This window comes from Petromyzon marinus, chromosome 20, assembly GCF_048934315.1.
Source record: "Petromyzon marinus isolate PM22_M1 ecotype Great Lakes invasive population chromosome 20, UKy_Petmar_22M1.pri1.0, whole genome shotgun sequence".
Taxonomy (NCBI): domain Eukaryota; kingdom Metazoa; phylum Chordata; class Hyperoartia; order Petromyzontiformes; family Petromyzontidae; genus Petromyzon; species Petromyzon marinus.
Window position 1 is genome coordinate 1,165,543 of NC_133686.1, and position 18,236 is coordinate 1,183,778.

An 18,236-nucleotide genomic window follows, 5' to 3' on the forward strand; every position below is an offset into this window, starting at 1 on the left:
ACCCGTGTGTGTCACAGCAGTGGTGTACACACAGACCCGTGTGTGTCACAGCAGTGGTGTACACACAGCCGTGTGTGTCACAGCAGTGGTGTACACACAGACCCGTGTGTGTCACAGCAGTGGTGTACACACAGCCGTGTGTGTGTCACAGCAGTGGTGTTCACACTCGAGGTGTGTGCGCACTGCCGCTGTATGCGGTGGTGGTGCTGTGGCTGAGCGGTGTGCGTGCACTGTGGAGCGGTGGCGCAGTGGTTAGCCCACTGCGCTACGAACCCGGCGACCCCAATTCGATTGCTGCTCACGGCCAACACCAGTGACGATCATTTGAACCGGTCATGGGCCTCCTTTAGATCGACTCGGCCTCAAATGAGTACCTGGTTCGGTGTGTTAACAACGCCACTGGGGAGACAAAGGCGGTCGGGCGTGGTGCTGGCCACCCACCCCCTCGTGTGCCGTGCCGGCATTCGTAGGTGCTCGCTAACAGCACTTTTCTTCAACGGTCTGTTTAGGCTACACGGGGGATCTTTGTCTTTGTGTTGCACTGTGCTGTGGACGCGGCCAGGGTGCGCGCAGCGCGTCCTCAAAAACCCCGCGTCACGTGACGACGCCGGGGATAAAGGCGCACTCTCACATTTTGCCGCATCCAGCACGAACCGCTTCGCACTCCCCTTGCACGCTCTCCCCTCCTCCTCGCGCTCTCCCCATCTCTCCCTTCCACACTGTCCTTCTCTCCCCGCTATCTCCCTACGTCTCTCATTATTCTCCCCGACCCACCCCCCTCCGCATCCATTCGGCATCTCTCCTCCGCGCTCTCCGCTTCTCTCTCCTCCACGCTCTCCCCCACCTGCTCTCCCCACCTCATTCTTTACGCTTCCTACGTCACTGCCCGGCGCTCTCGCCATTCATCCCTCTCTCTCTCTCTCCCATCTATACCACACTCCTCTTCATCCTCATCCTCCTCCGTCACTGCCTCGGTTGTTCATCGCCGCTCTCCTTGTCTCTCTCCTTCTCCATTTCCCTTCTCGCTCTCCCCGATGAGTCTCGGGGAGGTCACGGACCTGGGCCCCGTGCCCGACGGGGTCTCCGCGGGGCACGGCGGCGCGCATCCGGGCCGCGCCATGGCGGGACTCGGCTGCTTTCGGACTCTGCTGAGCGCCATCCTCGCATTCTTCCGCTCGATGCTCGCCGGCTACAAGAGGATGGACGAGGCGGCGTTGGCGGCGTCGGCCACGACGACGACGGCCGCGGGACCCGCGCCCATCCTCTCGTCAAGACACTTCCACCACCAGCAGCAGCACTACCAGCAGCAGCACTACCACTACCAGCAGCAGCACTACCACTACCAGCAGCACCGCTTCCACGTGCAGCAGCAGCAGCAGCAGGTCGCGTGCAAGGTGCTGGCAGACTCGCCCATCAAACTGGGCCTCCTCCCGCACAACCTGGGTCTCGTAGCGGGGCTGCTGGACAAGGTCCGCCTACAGGTGCCAGGGGTGATGGTGGCCGCTCGTGCCGAGGCGGTAGCGCCGCCGCCGCCGCCCGACCTCCCCGTGTCCCCCGCGTCTCCGCTTCTCGCCGCAGCGCCCTCTCCTCCGGAGTCGCCTCCTCTGACCCCGATCCAGGAGCCGCGCTCCTCTCTCCCCTCCTCGTCCCGCTCCCCGCCCGACTACGTGCTGGTGCCCTGCACCCCGGCGGCCCCCTTCGCGGGGTCCGCCACGCGCGCCGCGGGGGCTCCGGCGCACGGTTTCGCATCGGCCCCCGCCCGGACCGGTAACCCCGCGCGGGACTGCGTTCTCGACATCCCATCTGTGCGGCCCGGCATTGGAGAGTCGCCGCCATCTGCCGCTTCTACCCCTTCCACACTTTCCCCGCCATCTCCACCACCTCCACCACCTCCACCTCCCCCGCTTCGTCTTCCTCCTCCCCCCGCCGTCCCCGTGCGCCCGCGCCGCGCTCGCGTCTCGCCGCTGCCTCACGGCGTCTCCACCTCCACGGGGGTCGCGGCAGCGGGGCCTGGCCCCGCGTGCGGGGTCACCGCGGGAGGCGGAGCGGGGGAGCGTCCCGTGGCCCCGGGGGCCGCGGCGAGCGCGGAGGCCCAGAGCGAGGGGCTGCCCCCAGGGTGCCCAGAGGTGACGCCACATCATCAGCAGCATAATCACAATCAGAATAATCACCAACAGCAGTGGTATCGACATTGTGAGCAACAGCAGCCGGTGCTTGTCAGTGACCTTCAACTGCAGCAGCAGGATTATCAGCAGCAGCAGCAGCAGGTGCTTCACAATGATATTCAACTGCAGCAGGATCACGATTATAATTATGATTATCATCAGCAGCAGCAGCGACAGCTCCAGGTGCTTCACAACGACCTTCAACTTCAGCAGCAGGATCATCATCAGGAGCAGGAACAGCGGGATCAGAATAATCACCAACTGTATCAACAGCATGAGCAAGAACATCGGGTGCATCATCATCAGCAGCAGCAGGAGCTTCAGAATAATTTCAAACTGCAGTGTCACGAGGAGGAACGCTTTCATGATAATCATCAGCAACAAAATTCTCAGCAGTACCAGCAGCAACATCCTAAGCAGGAGTCACATCCACAGCTTCATCAGCCGCTGCAGAATAACTATTGGCAGCTGCAGCAGACTAACCAACAGTACCAGCAGGGACATCATAACCAGGATCAGCAGCAGCAGCAACAGTTGAATAATTATCAGCATCCCAATAACCAGTGGCTACAGCAGCAGCGTGAGCAGCAGCAACAGCAGCAGCAGCAACAGCAGGAGGCGGAGCGGCATCAAGATCCACTTCAACAACAGCACGAAAATCAACAGCAGCAGCACCATCAGCACCAGCAGCAGGAACAGCAGGAGGAGGAGCAGCAGCAGCATCAGCAGCAGGAGGAGGAGGAGCAGCACCATCAGCAGCAGGAAGACGAGCAGCAGCAGCAGGAACAGCAGGAACAGCAGGAGGGGGAGCACCATCAGCAGCAGGAAGACGAGCAGCAGCAGCAGCAGCAGCAGGAACAGCAGGAGGGGGAGCACCATCAGCAGCAGGAAGACGAGCAGCAGCAGCAGCAGGAACAGCAGGAGGGGGAGCACCATCAGCAGCAGGAACAGCAGGAGCAGCATCAGCAGCACCATCAGCAGCAGCATGAGCAGCAGCAGAAGGAGGAGGAGCAGCGGCACCATCAGCACCATCAGCAGCAGGACCATCAGCACCATCAGCAGCAGCAGCAGGAGCAGCAGGGGTGCCTTGGGGAGCGCCTCCGAAGCTGCCCCCCCACCGGCGCGCCCCCCACTGCGGCAGGAGTCGCGCGCGGCAGCCGTCGAGTCCACTTCGCGGACGTGCGGGGCCTGGAGTTGGTGAGCGTGCGCCTCTTCCACGACCACGAAGACGACGTCGACGACGACGACTTCGATTACGGAGGAGGCGGCGGCGGTGGAGGCTGCGGCGGCGGCTCGTGCGGGCCGGGCGATCGCAGCGTCCGCGCGCGCCTCTTCGCCCAACTCTGCCTCGCCGCCTTCCCCAGATTCGACGCGGACGACGATGACGACGATCTTAACGATGATGACGATTACGAGTATTACGATGAAGATGATGACGACGACGGTGAAGATGCCGCCGCCGCCGCTACTGTTGCTGCTCAGCTAGCGGAAGACGACGAAGAGACGAGGAGGAGGAAGAGGAGGAGATGCGACGGTGGCGGCACGGATGACGACGAGCGGGGAAGCGGCAACTCGCTGCTGGTGACCGGCGGCGGTGGTGGCGGTGGCGCTGGGTCGGCCCGGGTCGCGCCCCCACCACCTCCACCACCCCCACCGCCTCCACCACCACCACCGCCGCCGCCACTCTTAACTCCGGGCGCGCGTCCGGATTTCCTTGAGCGCGTGCGTGCCCAGAGCGTGTGCCTGGAGCGCGTGCGGGCCACGTGCGGCGGCGGCGCCCGCGGCTGCGTGCGGGTGCTCAACTTGTCCTTCGAGAAGCGCGTGCTCGTGCGCCACTCCTTCGACGACTGGGCCACGTGCGCGGACGCCGACGCGCGCTACGCTCCGTCCGCGGCCAACCCGAGTCAGGGTCAGGTTCAGCAGAGCGCGGGTCGGGGTCCCGGGAGGGCTCCGCCGCCGGACGGGGGCTACACGGACCGCTTCACCTTCCGCCTGGAGCCGCCGCGCGGCTCCCGCCTGGAGCCCGGCGCCGCCCTGGAGCTGGCGGTCTGCTACCGAGTGAACGGCGCCGAGTTCTGGGACAACAACGGCGGAAGGAACTACCGCGTGCGCTGCCAGCGAGCCAAGGTGTCCCCGACTCGCGAGACGGATAACGGCTGGGTCCGCTTCGTGTAGCCGCCACCACCGACTCCCCCCCCCCCCCCATCCAGGGTCCTCCCCCGAGTGGGTCCGCCCCGGTCAGAATGGACGCACGCATTGGACTCCCCCGGCTCTCGAGAGAAGCGAGGGCCTCTCTGGGCGACCTCGCGCCACGTCTTCTCGCAGTCTTTGTCGTCGTCTGCTGCCGCTGCTGCTGCTGCTGCTTCTTCCTGCGCGTGGCTTCTGTAAGCCGAGCCACGCGAGAGTCGTCCGTGCCCAGGCGTCACAGCCCAAGCACAGCAGGCGTGGGAGGTCCAATGGGAGTCTCAGAGAAGCTGCTGCTACTGATGATGATGGTGCTGATGGTGGTGCTGGTGGTGCTGATGGTGGTGGTGATGGTGGTGGTGGTGATGGTGCTGGTGGTGCTGATGCTAGTGCTGATGGTGGTGCTGATAGTGCTGATGGTGCTGATGGTGGTGGTGATGGTGCTGATGGTGGTGGTGATGGTGGTGATGGTGGTGATGGTGCTGATGGTGCTGATGGTAGTGCTGATGGTGGTGGTGATGGTGCTGATGGTGCTGATGGTGCTGATGGTGGTGGTGATGGTGCTGGTGGTGCTGATGGTGGTGCTGATGGTGGTGCTGATGGTGGTGCTGATGGTGGTGGTGATGGTGGTGGTGATGGTGGTGGTGATGGTGGTGATGGTGCTGGTGGTGCTGATGGTGGTGGTGATGGGACGCGGTGGCTTCTTGGTGACCGAAGCCTAAAAAATGAATTTCGCGAAGTAGCTCCCAGCATGCGGATCGAAACGTCGGCCTTCGTGCCGAACAACGCGCGGGGAACGAGTCGAAGGCGCACCGGCAGCGCCACCTCGAACATCACCACGAGGGGAGGGAGGGGAGGTACCCAATGTTAATCTTGAAAGAGTCAATCGATGGTGGCGTGGGTGAGGTGGCAGTTTCTGACTCCAGTCCCCACCCCTCGCGTTCCATCATCACCGGCGGGGCGTCTAAAGCCCCCGCGTCGCCCTGCGTGGACCGGGAGTCCAACCCAGACGCTGCTGTGTCCGGGTAGGGAGGGAGGGGGTGGTGGTGGGTTGGGGTAATTCGACACGCGGCTGCTGGTAGGCCCGTTGTGAATGGAGCATCGATCGTCTCGATTATTATCGATCGTGATGTTCACACTGCGGGCATTGCATCGGAACAATGCAAACGAGTCAGACAATACAAACGAGACAAACAATACAAACGAGACAGACAATACAAACGAGACAGACTATACAAACGAGACGGGCAATACAAACGAGACGGGCAATACAAACGAGACGGACAATACAAACGAGACGGACAATACAAACGAGACAAACAATACAAACGAGATAGACAATACAAACGAGACAGACTATACAAACGAGACAGACAATACAAACGAGACGGACAATACAAACGAGACGGACAATACAAACGAGACGGACAATACAAACGAGACGGACAATACAAACGAGATAGACAATACAAACGAGACAGACAATACAAACGAGACAGACAATACAAACGAGATAGACAATACAAATGAGATAGACAATACAAACGAGACAGACAATACAAACGAGACAGACAATACAAACTAGACAGACAGTACAAACGAGACAGACAATTCAAATGAGACAGATCAATACAAACAAGACGGACAATACAAACGAGACAGACAATACAAACGAGACATAACAATACAAACGAGACGGACAATACAAACGAGACAAACAATACAAACGAGACATAACAATACAAACGAGACGGTACGAGACACGGCTGCTGGTTGCTGTGTTAGGGTTCGAGTCGGGGCTGTTGCCTTCCGCGTGTCTTCCTGCATGGGCCGAGGGGTTCGACGTTTCGTGCTCGCCACGTGCTTTGGCGTGAATGCGACTCACAGAAAACCCCCTAGCAGGGCTCTTCTCCTGTAGCCAGGGATCAATTTTCATTCGGGTGGTTGAACAGGAGATGATATCCGCATCCAGTCGACGTTCTCTCTCCCTCTCTCACTCTGGCTGTGGCCATACTGGGGCACAACACCACCCACTCGAGTCTCTCCAGAGACTGGCAGAAAATTCAGCGAGAAATGAAACCGCGCGTCGTGGTTTGGGGTACCTCGTGACGCCTCGGCAAAGGCCGTGGCCTGGGGGATGCCCGACTCGAGAGTGACGTCACTGGAGCGCAACAGCGTCACGTGGGAACGCCGCTGTCGTAACCGGTGATGTCGGGCACACGCCACGTGTGTGGCGGGAGGTGGGGGGTGGGGGGAAGGTCTTCAATAAGATCACGAACGCGAAGTCATTTTAAGTCTTCGAGCAACAATTGTCGACATCATTAGACCTCCTTTGCCAGTACCAAAATATAATAATAGGGTTTTTCCCCTTTCAGTTTTATTGCCAGAAAAAAGGGGAAAAACCCTATTATTATTATTATATTTTTGTACTGGCAAAGGAGGTCTAATGATGTAGATGCTCACCCCGAGCCCTCATTACTTTGATAGTGCATTGTCTTTGAGCTGTGTGACGCCTTTTGGCGTCATCTGGCCGAGCACCAATTGGGTCGAGGCTCAAAAGAAAGCCGTCCCTTGGTGTGGACCAATCAGTTTCAAGGACAATGCATATATTATCATAGTATGTTTTTGTTTGCATTTTGACTGCAGGTATTGTGGTTAATGCAGACATGAATCCTTGTAAAAAGGTTTCAGCTTTTTTGCCAGAAAAAAAGGGGAAAACCCCTATTATTATTATAACAACAATTGTCGAGTTGCATTCAACTTACTTCCCACGTGGGTCCGCTTGCCTAGGTTTGAAATTGAGCGGCGGGGTTTCCAGAATCTCCTCCTCCCCCTCGCGCTGCACCGCGATCCGCATGCGCGCCAAATCTCGACCGCCAAGGTAAGCCGCGACGCGCTGCACTTGCCTGATGATTGCTCAACTCGCCCTACGTGACGACGGAGAGCGGTCGATTCAAATGGCGGCGTAGGTCCATTGTGTTCGTGTTTTGATTGATTCCGCGTGCTATGGAGAAGGGCCATTGCTTGAAACGTCGCCTGTGGTATATTTGTTCTTTTGGGCGGGGGGGGGGGGCGGTGTTATCAACGAACGATGGTGATGAGGCGTGGAAAGCCGAATGGGGTTGATGAGGAGTCACCAACGCCTCCTCGTGAAGGAGCCATCGACGTGGAAGATCCCACAAATCCCTGGCTTTGATCTCCCACGAAGCTCCTGGAGCCACAGCCCCTGAGCCGCATCCACTGCCCGAACCACGACAGCAGCAGCAGCAGCTGAAGCGGTGACCTGACGCACAGATGGAACATTCAACATTTCTCCGGCCGGTTGCGCTGCGACTGTGGTCACCACGTCCCGTCTCACCGATCGGTGCGGACCAGCTTCAACAGGCCCACATCGACTCCGACTGCGATCTGTCACGTGGGAACTGTTGAGCAATCATCATCATCAGGCGCGTGCGGTGTGTTACGACTCAGTTCGTGTTTAAACGGGGATGTTGGTGAGCGTGGCTGGGTGGACCGCGAGGCGTGGAGTCCGTGAAGTGGTTGAGGCAGCAGGGCAGGGCGAGGGAAGAGGCCAGTTTCTCAACTCGACACAAAAGCCACGAATTGTCACAGTGGTGGAAGATTTTATTATTTTGTTCCCCCCCCCACCCACCCACCGTCGCTGATTTGCGTGGAAAAGTCTGGCAATGTGGCCCGGGGGTGGTGAATGAGAGACACCGCAGAATTCGCGTTCCGCCGGTCGGGATTTGCGTTCCGTGTCCCGTGCGGCAACGCGTGCCTCGTGGTGCCCGGAGCGCTCTGGCACGGCTCGGTTCCCCGTGGTCGTGGGAATGGAGCACGTGATGCCTCCTCCCTCCCCTCCCTCCTCTTCTTCATAGAGGCCCCCATTGTTGTGGGATGTCCTCATTGTCCCTCTGGTGTTATCGGGAATTCCCCCGCACCCCACCCCCCTGGCTGAAGGCACTCTCGGGGTCTCTTAGGGGGTCCGAGGGGATGTTGCTGCTGTTGGGGCTTCCGTGATGAGCGCCGATGAGACGAGGCACCTCTGATGGATGAGGAGCCCGAGGCTGGTAACGGTTCAGCTCGGGGGGGGTGATTCGATCCCTGTGGGCCGATGAATCGAGGTCGCATCTCGAGTAATTCCCCCCCCCCACCTAACCCTGACCTCGTGTCCTCTCGTCTACCGGTCCCATTGCCTCTCAAGCTTGTGCCTCTTCGCTCGCTCACTCGCTCACTTCAGGACACGCGTTACACTCTTCATCTGCGACAACTTGAACCCTGTCGTTTGTTGCTGGCCGTCTGACGTTCATGGGTGTCTCGGCGTGGGCCCAGCAGCCGTTATTTTGTTTTTTAATGTCGAAACAATAATACCGCTAATGTCTGATGTGCATCAATCTAATCGGTAGGATTCAAAGAGCGCACGATTGGCGAATGCGATCATCCATTGACGTCGATGAAGCGTCACCAGCCGAGGCGTGTGACGTCACAGCGCGGACTCAACAAAATCCTCGCCTGGGTTCGACTCACGATTCAGGCGCCTTTCTCTGTCGAGTTTGTATGTTGTGTGTGTGTGTAGTTTGTATGTTGTGTGTGTGTAGTTTGTATGTTGTGTGTGTGTAGTTTGTATGTTGTGTGTGTGTGTAGTTTGTATGTTGTGTGTGTAGTTTGTATGTTGTGTGTGTAGTTTGTATGTTGTGTGTGTGTGTAGTTTGTATGTTGTGTGTGTGTGTAGTTTGTATGTTGTGTGTGTGTGTAGTTTGTATGTTGTGTGTGTAGTTTGTATGTTGTGTGTGTGTAGTTTGTATGCTGTGTGTGTGTAGTTTGTATGTTGTGTGTGTGTAGTTTGTATGTTGTGTGTGGAGTTTGTATGTTGTGTGTGTGTGTAGTTTGTATGTTGTGTAGTTTGTATGTTGTGTGTGTAGTTTGTATGTTGTGTGTGTGGAGTTTGTATGTTGTGTGTGTGTGTGGAGTTTGTATGTTGTGTGTGTGTGTAGTTTGTATGTTGTGTGTGTGTGGAGTTTGTATGTTCTCTGTGTGTGTGTAGTTTGTATGTTGTGTGTGTGTGTGTGGAGTTTGTATAGTTGCGTGTGTGTGTGGAGTTTGTATGTTCTCTGTGTGTGTGTGTAGTTTGTATGTTGTGTGTGTGTGGAGTTTGTATAGTTGCGTGTGTGTGTGGAGTTTGTATGTTCTCTGTGTGTGTGTAGTTTGTATGTTGTGTGTGTGTGTGGAGTTTGTATAGTTGCGTGTGTGTGTGGAGTTTATATGTTGTGTGTGTGTAGTTTGTATGTTGTGTGTGGAGTTTGTATGGTGTGTGTGGAGTTTGTATGTTGTGTGTGTGTGGAGTTTGTATGTTGTGAGTGTGTGTGGAGTTTGTATGTTGTGTGTGGAGTTTGTATGTTGTGTGTGTGGAGTTTGTATAGTTGCGTGTGTGTGTGGAGTTTGTATGTTCTCTGTGTGTGTGGAGTTTGTATGTTGTGTGTGTGTGTGGAGTTTGTATGGTGTGTGTGTGGAGTTTGTATGTTGTGTGTGTGGAGTTTGTATGTTGTATGTGTGGAGTTAATATGTTGTGTGTGTGGCGTTTGTATTTTGTGTGTATGTGGAGTTTGTATGGTGTGTGCAGTTTGTATGTTGTGTGTGTGTGTAGTTTGTATGTTGTATGTGTAGTTTGTATGTTGTGTGTGTAGTTTGTATGTTGTGTGTGTGTAGTTTGTATGTTGTGTGTGTGTAGTTTGTATGTTGTGTGTGTGTGTAGTTTGTATGCGGTGTGTGTGTAGTTTGTATGTTGTGTGTGTGTGTGGAGTTTGTATGTTGTGTGTGTGGAGTTTGTATGTTGTGTGTGTGTAGTTTGTATGTTCTCTGTGTGTGTGGAGTTTGTATGTTGTGTGTGTGTGTAGTTTGTATGTTGTGTGTGTGTGGAGTTTGTATGTTCTCTGTGTGTGTGGAGTTTGTATGTTGTGTGTGTGTGCAGTTTGTATGCTGTGTGTGTGTAGTTTGTATGTTGTGTGTGTGTGGAGTTTGTATGTTGTGTGTGTTTGGAGTTTGTATGTTCTGTGTGTGGAGTTTGTATTTTGTGTGGAGTTTGTATGTTCTGTGTGTGGAATTTGTATGTTGTGTGGTGTTTGTATGTTCTCTGTGTGTAGTTTGTATGTTGTGTGTAGCTTGTATGTGGTGTGTAGTTTGTATGTTGTGTGTAGTTTGTATGTTCTCTGTGTGTGTAGTTTGTATGTTCTCTGTGTGGAGTTTGTGTGTTGTGTGTGTAGTTTGTATGTTCTCTGTGTGTAGTTTGTATGTTCTCTGTGTGTGACGTTTGTATGTTCTCTGTGTGGAGTTTGTGTGTTGTGTGTAGTTTGTATGTTGTGTGTAGTTTGTATGTTCTCTGTGTGTGTAGTTTGTATGTTCTCCTTGTGTGTGTAGTTTGTATGTTGTGTGGAGTTTGTATGTTGTGTGTAGTTTGTATGTTCTCTGTGTGTATAGTTTGTATGTTCTCCTTGTGTGTGTAGTTTGTATGTTGTGTGTAGTTTGTATGTTGTGTGTAGTTTGTATGTTGTGTGTAGTTTGTATGTTCTCTGTGTTACACGGCCCTCTTGTCAAAAGAGGCTTACAACTCAGCGTCACGTTCCTCGCTAGATCAGTAAAACTGATATCTGCGTACATATATGCAACCACCTCATAAGGGAACGCACCTGCAAATCCTACAGGGCAGAGATGCAATCCTATAGGGCACAGCTGTAATCCCACATGGCCAATATCCAATACCATAGAGCAGGCGCATGCGGTTATTCTCTCGATCATAAGGCGCGGATTTACTCCCTGTGCCTTACAGCAAAAGTTGGAGGTGCGTCTTATAATCCAGTAGCTGCCGTGTGTGTGCGTGTGTGTGCGCGTGTGTGTGCGTGTGTGCGCGTGTGTGCGTGTGTGTGTGTACGTGTGTGTGCGTGTATGTGTACGTGTGCGTATGTGAGACTAAATCTGTAGAGACGTATTAACACCGGGCAACGCACACGTCTGAGGTGGATCTTACTCTCCCGAGCGTCTCATGGTGCGGAAAATACGGCAAATCCATCTGGCAGAGATGTAATCCTATAGGGCAGAGACGTAACCCCATATGACACGGGTGTCATCCCATACCGCACATCTGCGATCCTACAATCACAGCTATAGGCTACAGCTACCGTATAGGCTACGGGTACGAGTTACTACAAGTGACGGCTATGGATTAAAGCAATAGCTATAGCTGCAGGCTTTAGCTATAGGATTACAGCTGTGCTGTATGGGACAACAGTTGTACGTGACAGCTACATGCTACAGGCTACCACATACAGCTGTATATGTGTGTGTGTGTGTTGAACTTCGTTCGCACCGTACGTGGCCAACCGTGCTAATCGGAGGTGCGTGGGAAGGACAACCAACTAAGCACAAAAAGCAGTCCTCAAGAAATACCTTTTAAATATGAATGGTTTAAAAGTGCATCACAGCTCCAGTGGCTTCCGCATATGGGAAGGAAGAGGCGTTCCAGACGGCCGCAGAAGTGCGCCTGAAAGCGCAGCGCGATGCGTTGGCCACCGCCGTTGTTCGAAGCCGCTGCGAGGATGATCGCAGTTCGCGTGATGCTGCTGCTGATGTATACAGCTCCTTGACAAGCTAAGCAAAGGTAATGTAAGGTCACGGGTCACTATGTCAGTCTATGGAGTCTTTATGTGAGTTTGGGTCACTATGTTAATCGCTAGGTCTATGTGTGAGTCCATGGGTTACTCTGTAAGTCTATGGGTCTATGCGTGAGTTCATGGGTTACTCTGTAAGTCTATGGGTCTATGTGTGAGTTCATGGGTTACTCTGTAAGTCTATGGGTCTATGTGTGAGTTCATGGGTTACTCTGTAAGTCTATGGGTATATGTGTGAGTTCATGGGTTACTCTGTAAGTCTATGGGTCTATGTGTGAGTTCATGGGTTACTCTGTAAGTCTATGGGTTTGTGTGAGTTCATGGGTTACTCTGTAAGTCTATGGGTCTATGTGTGAGTTCATGGGTTACTCTGTAAGTCTATGGGTCTATGTGTGAGTCCCATGGGTTACTCTGTAAGTCTATGGGTCTATGTGTGAGTTCATGGCTTACTCTGTAAGTTGATATGTGAGTCTTTGGGTCTCATCGCCCTGCGCCTGTGCTGCTGCAGCCTCTAAGGTGGCCCGGCGCAGTTGCACCGCCTGCACACTCGGATAGCGACGCGACTGGGTAGGGCTGCAGAAGCCCCCGGGCGTGGTGCTGGCCACCCACCCCCTCGTGTGCCACAATGCCGGCGTTCATAGGTGCTTCTCGCTAACAGCACTTGCCCCTACAGTCTGTTAAGCCTTCACGGGGGATATTTGTATTTGCATGTGTATTAGCGTGCGGGCGTGCGTGCGTGTGTTGTCCGAGTAGTATATGTGGGTCACTGTGTAGTTGTGTGAGTATATGTGGGTCACTGTGTAGTTGTGTGAGTATATGTGGGTCACTGTGTAGTTGTGTGAGTATATGTGGGTCACTGTGTAGATGTGTGAGTATATGTGGGTCACTGTGTAGGTGTGTGAGTATATGTGGGTCACTGTGTAGGTTTGTGGGTATATGTGTGTCACTGTGTAGGTGTGTGAGTATATGTGGGTCACCGTGTAGGTGTGTGAGTATATGTGGGTCACCGTGCAGGTGTGTGAGTATATGTGGGTCACTGTGTAGGTGTGTGAGTATATGTGGGTCACTGTGTAGGTGTGTGAGTATATGTGGGTCACTGTGTAGGTGTGTGAGTATATGTGGGTCACTGTGTAGGTGTGTGAGTATATGTGGGTCACTGTGTAGGTGTGTGAGTATATGTGGGTCACTGTGTAGGTGTGTTAGTATATGTGGGTCACCGTGCAGGTGTGTGAGATGTGGGTGACTGTGGGGAGCGGTAGTGTAGCGGTTAGCGCGCTGCGCTACGAACCTGGCGATCCGAGTTCGACCAACACCAGTGACGATTATCTGAACCGGTTCTGGGCCTCCCCTAGTTCGACTCAACCTCAAATGAGTACCTGGTGCGGTGCGTAAAAACATCGCCACTGGACAGCCAAAGGCGGCCGGGCGTGGTGCTGGCCACCCACCCCCTCGTGTGCCGTTCTGGCCTTCATAGGTGCTCGCTAACAGCACTTGCCCCTACAGTCTGTTAAAGCTATACGGGGGATCTTCGTGTCTGTGGGTTACTGTGTAAGTGTGTGTCAGTGTGTGAGTAGTGTGTGAGATGTTTGTTTTACACGCGGTGGTTGCTGAGCACATGGTCCAAAGGCCCATAACGGTCAAGCGGCCAGCAACAAAGAGCACCACGACGAGCGACTGCCGCGGGCAGTGCGTTCATTGTTGTTGTTGAGTAGGCTGATGATGTCAGAGGATGAGAATAATGTTGACATTGCTGAGACGATGGTTTATGATGATTACTTGACTTTGGTGTTGCTGCTGATGGCGATGATGCTGACGATGATGGTAAAGGCGGACCACGAATGTACATAGTCGCGTGCGGAGGAATGTTCTCTCTATAAGTGGTATTATTTCCAGCTGTGACTTCACGGGTTCGAGCGGGCCTCACCACAATGGCCCGACTCGGATTCTCATCTTCGTTTTATCACGTGGTTAACGCGGGCGGCCCGCTGTGGTGGCCACGCCGTCAACGTGAGATCCCGAGTCCGCGCATCACGTGACTGGCGCGTGAGGTTTTGCAAATCTCCACGTGGTTCACGTGAGTTCCTCCGGAGTGTCACGTGATCAACGCGAGCTCCCGTTCCAAGAGAAATAGGCGACCCAAGAAGGCGAAGTGCAATAATGGCACGGCTAATGGAGGAAGCTCGTACAGAAACGCGTGTATATAGAGAGAGGGAGCAGTCTCATTGACGTATAGGGCAGCATACGTATTTGTAGCTGCAGGAGAAGAGCTGCTTCCCAGTAAATGTAGAATTTTGCGCCAATGTTCTCTGTCGAACGTTGATCCAACGTTGCACGTTCACCGGTGGGGCCGTGTTGGTCGAGTGGTCGCGCTTTGCTCTCTCAGCCGTGCTGTATTCTTTATTTTTTTTCTCCAGAATTTCCAACATCCCACCAGGTGACCTTTTGACCTTTAGCTTTAAACAATAAGTTAACAACAACAAAAGAACGACTTAGAGGAAAAACAATACAACATGTCAGGACATAAAACAGAGTCCCTCTCTGGGCATTACCGGCGCGTGGTCCCCCACCCGCTGTTTTGCTACTTCAGAGGGGATTCATTCTCGCCGAGTCTCTCAGCGTCGCCTACAATTGAGAATATCTCCGCGCCCGACACACCACACCCAGAATACCTCCCTCTCGCTACGGCTCTGCGGCTACTGCAAAATCAATGTAACAGCGACCCGGAGAACACTCGGTGTGAAATGAAGCCCCAAGTGTATATATAAATATACTTACAAGAAATATATCGTTGTGTGTGTGTGATGAAATGTACCGCTGTAATTGAACTCGTGAGCATCGTTTACTGGGGGGGATATCGACGAACACCGGAATCGATTAATCGATGCTGCACGCACCCAATCGCAGCCTGATGATGAATAATACTCTCGGACGCTGATAATGGGGACTATACTGATGATTATTGTGAAGTGTGATTGTTATGCATTAGAGCCGGTCTATGTACTCGCTGTTCATGTTTTGCTGCGCGTGTACACGTGTTTGTGTGTGTGTGTAGTATGTGTGCGTCGTGTGTGTAGTATGTGTGTCTGTAGTGTGTGTGTGCGAGCGTGGGGATTATTTGGGATATGGGATGGGGAGCAGTTAACCCCCACCCCCCGTAGACTTTTTGGATGTTGTAGGGAGGATAAGTCATAGGCTGTGTCCGTTAACTTAACAATGCCACTGATGTATTTACCACGGGCACTCCCCCCCCTCCCACTCTTCCCATGGGTAGAGCTGTCTTAGCATTAAGTGGGGGGCCTTGTGCAGAGCTGTGACGAGGGGGTTACGGACAGGAGACACGGACACACGAATGAGGTAAAAAAGCAGTGAAACAACTGCATCTCTGCAGAGGCCACAGACCACGAGAGACAAACTCGCAGAGACACTGCCAGAGATCACGCGACACAGAGAGAAGGACACGGACACACACACACCACGTGTTCACAGAGACACACGGAGACACACACACACACCACGTGTTCACAGAGACACACGGAGACAGACACATACCACGTGTTCACAGAGACACACGGAGATACACACACACACCACGTGTTCACAGAGACACACGGAGACAGACACACACACCACGTGTTCACAGAGACACACGGAGACACACATAGACACACCACGTGTTCACAGAGACACACGGAGACAGACACATACCACGTGTTCACAGAGACACACGGAGACAGACACACACACCACGTGTTCACAGAGACACACGGAGACACACACACACACCACGTGTTCACAGAGACACACGGAGACACACACACACACCACGTGTTCACAGAGACACACGGAGACACACACACCACGTGTTCACAGAGACACACGGAGACACACATAGACACACCACGTGTTCACAGAGACACACGGAGACAGACACATACCACGTGTTCACAGAGACACACGGAGACAGACACACACACACCACGTGTTCACAGAGACACACGGAGACACACACACACCACGTGTTCACAGAGACACATGGAGACAGACACACACCACGTGTTCACAGAGACACACGGAGACAGACACACACACCACGTGTTCACAGAGACACACGGAGACACACACACACACCACGTGTTCACAGAGACACATGGAGACAGACACACACACCATGTGTTCACAGAGACACACGGAGACAGACACACACACCACGTGTTCACAGAGACACACGGAGACAGACACACACACCACGTGTTCACAGAGACACACGGAGACAGACACACACACACCACGTGTTCACAGAGACACACGGAGACAGACACACACCACGTGTTCACAGAGACACACGGAGACAGACACACACACCATGTGTTCACAGAGACACACGGAGACACACATAGACACACCACGTGTTCACAGAGACACACGGAGACACACACACACCACGTGTTCACAGAGACACACGGAGACACACACACACACCACGTGTTCACAGAGACACACGGAGACAGACACAGACACACCACGTGTTCACAGAGACACACGGAGACACACACACACCACGTGTTCACAGAGACACACGGAGACAGACACACACACACCACGTGTTCACAGAGACACACGGAGACACACACAGACACACCACGTGTTCACAGAGACACACGGAGACACACACACACTACGTGTTCACAGAGACACACGGAGACAGACACACCACGTGTTCACAGAGACACACGGAGACACACACACACCACGTGTTCACAGAGACACACGGAGACAGACACACCACGTGTTCACAGAGACACATGGAGACAGACACATACACACCACGTGTTCACCAGAGACACACGGAGACAGACACACACACCACGTGTTCACAGAGACACACGGAGACACACACAGACACACCACGTGTTCACAGAGACACACGGAGACAGACACACACACACACCACGTGTTCACAGAGACACACGGAGACACACACAGACACACCACGTGTTCACAGAGACACATGGAGACAGACACATACACACCACGTGTTCACCAGAGACACACGGAGACAGACACACACACCACGTGTTCACAGAGACACACGGAGACACACACAGACACACCACGTGTTCACAGAGACACACGGAGACACATACACACCACGTGTTCACAGAGACACACGGAGACACACCACGTGTTCACAGAGACACACGGAGACACACACACACACCACGTGTTCACAGAGACACACGGAGACACACATAGACACACCACGTGTTCACAGAGACACACGGAGACACACACACACACCACGTGTTCACAGAGACACACGGAGACACACACACACCACGTGTTCACAGAGACACACAGAGACACACACACACCACGTGTTCACAGAGACAGAGAACATGAGGTGGGGGTCGCGGCTCCTCGTCGAGACGCCACCACCGCCCATGACTTCTCTCCCCCCAACCTCCAATTGCCCCCCCCCCCCCCACGTGCGCGTGACCCCCTTACACCCCCACCCCGACGTCGCTGTGCTCGTATGTCTCGTCGTGGCGTCGCTAATTGATTAATTGACTGCTGATTGACGCGCACCTCTGGGTGTCTCGGTTCCCCGTGGGGTGTCCCTGCTCGGAGTGAGAGCCGGCCGGGCCGTGGCTCAGCGTCTGAGCCCCCCCCCACTCCCCAGCCCCCCTCAATGTGACCCCCCCTCTCTTCCCGCACCTACTCCACCCACCCCACTGTGAGTGATGGGGTTTTTTTTAATTAAAAATAAAACTGTGGAGCAAAGAAAACCCGGATGTGGATTCTGTTAAACCGAGCCTGGAGGAGCGCAGTGCACTGCGCTGATTGGTGATCATGATTGATGATGATGATTGGTGATGATTGGTGATAATGTTTGGTGATGATTGATGATTGTGATTGATGATGGTCATTTGTCATGACTGATGATTATTGTAAAGTTGGCTAACTTGACGGTGCATGATGAACGTTGCTCAAGAATGATCTGCAAGCGAGACATATCCTTGTCTCTTGATTACAAAAAAAAACTTGATCATTGGTGGTTGCTACGATTGTATGCATGTTGAACTTCTTTCGCACCCTACGTGGCCAACCGCGCTCATCGATGGTGCGGGGAAAGGACAACAAACTAAACACAACAATAACAAACTAATGTGAACTTGGTGATATCACTGCTAATGGTGATTCCTGCTGCTGATGTTGCTGATCATGA

The 18,236-nt window shown here is 53.8% G+C and overlaps 1 protein-coding gene across 1 annotated transcript; it reads left to right on the forward strand.

The window, feature by feature from the left end:
- The first annotated feature begins 427 nt into the window (after window positions 1-427).
- On the forward strand, window positions 428-17,796 carry LOC116944045 (uncharacterized). Its single transcript, XM_076068220.1, has one exon. The coding sequence runs from the start codon at window positions 1,035-1,037 to the stop codon at window positions 4,338-4,340; it is 3,306 nt and encodes a 1,101-aa protein (XP_075924335.1). The 5' UTR covers window positions 428-1,034; the 3' UTR covers window positions 4,341-17,796.
- Window positions 17,797-18,236: the final 440 nt, after the last annotated feature.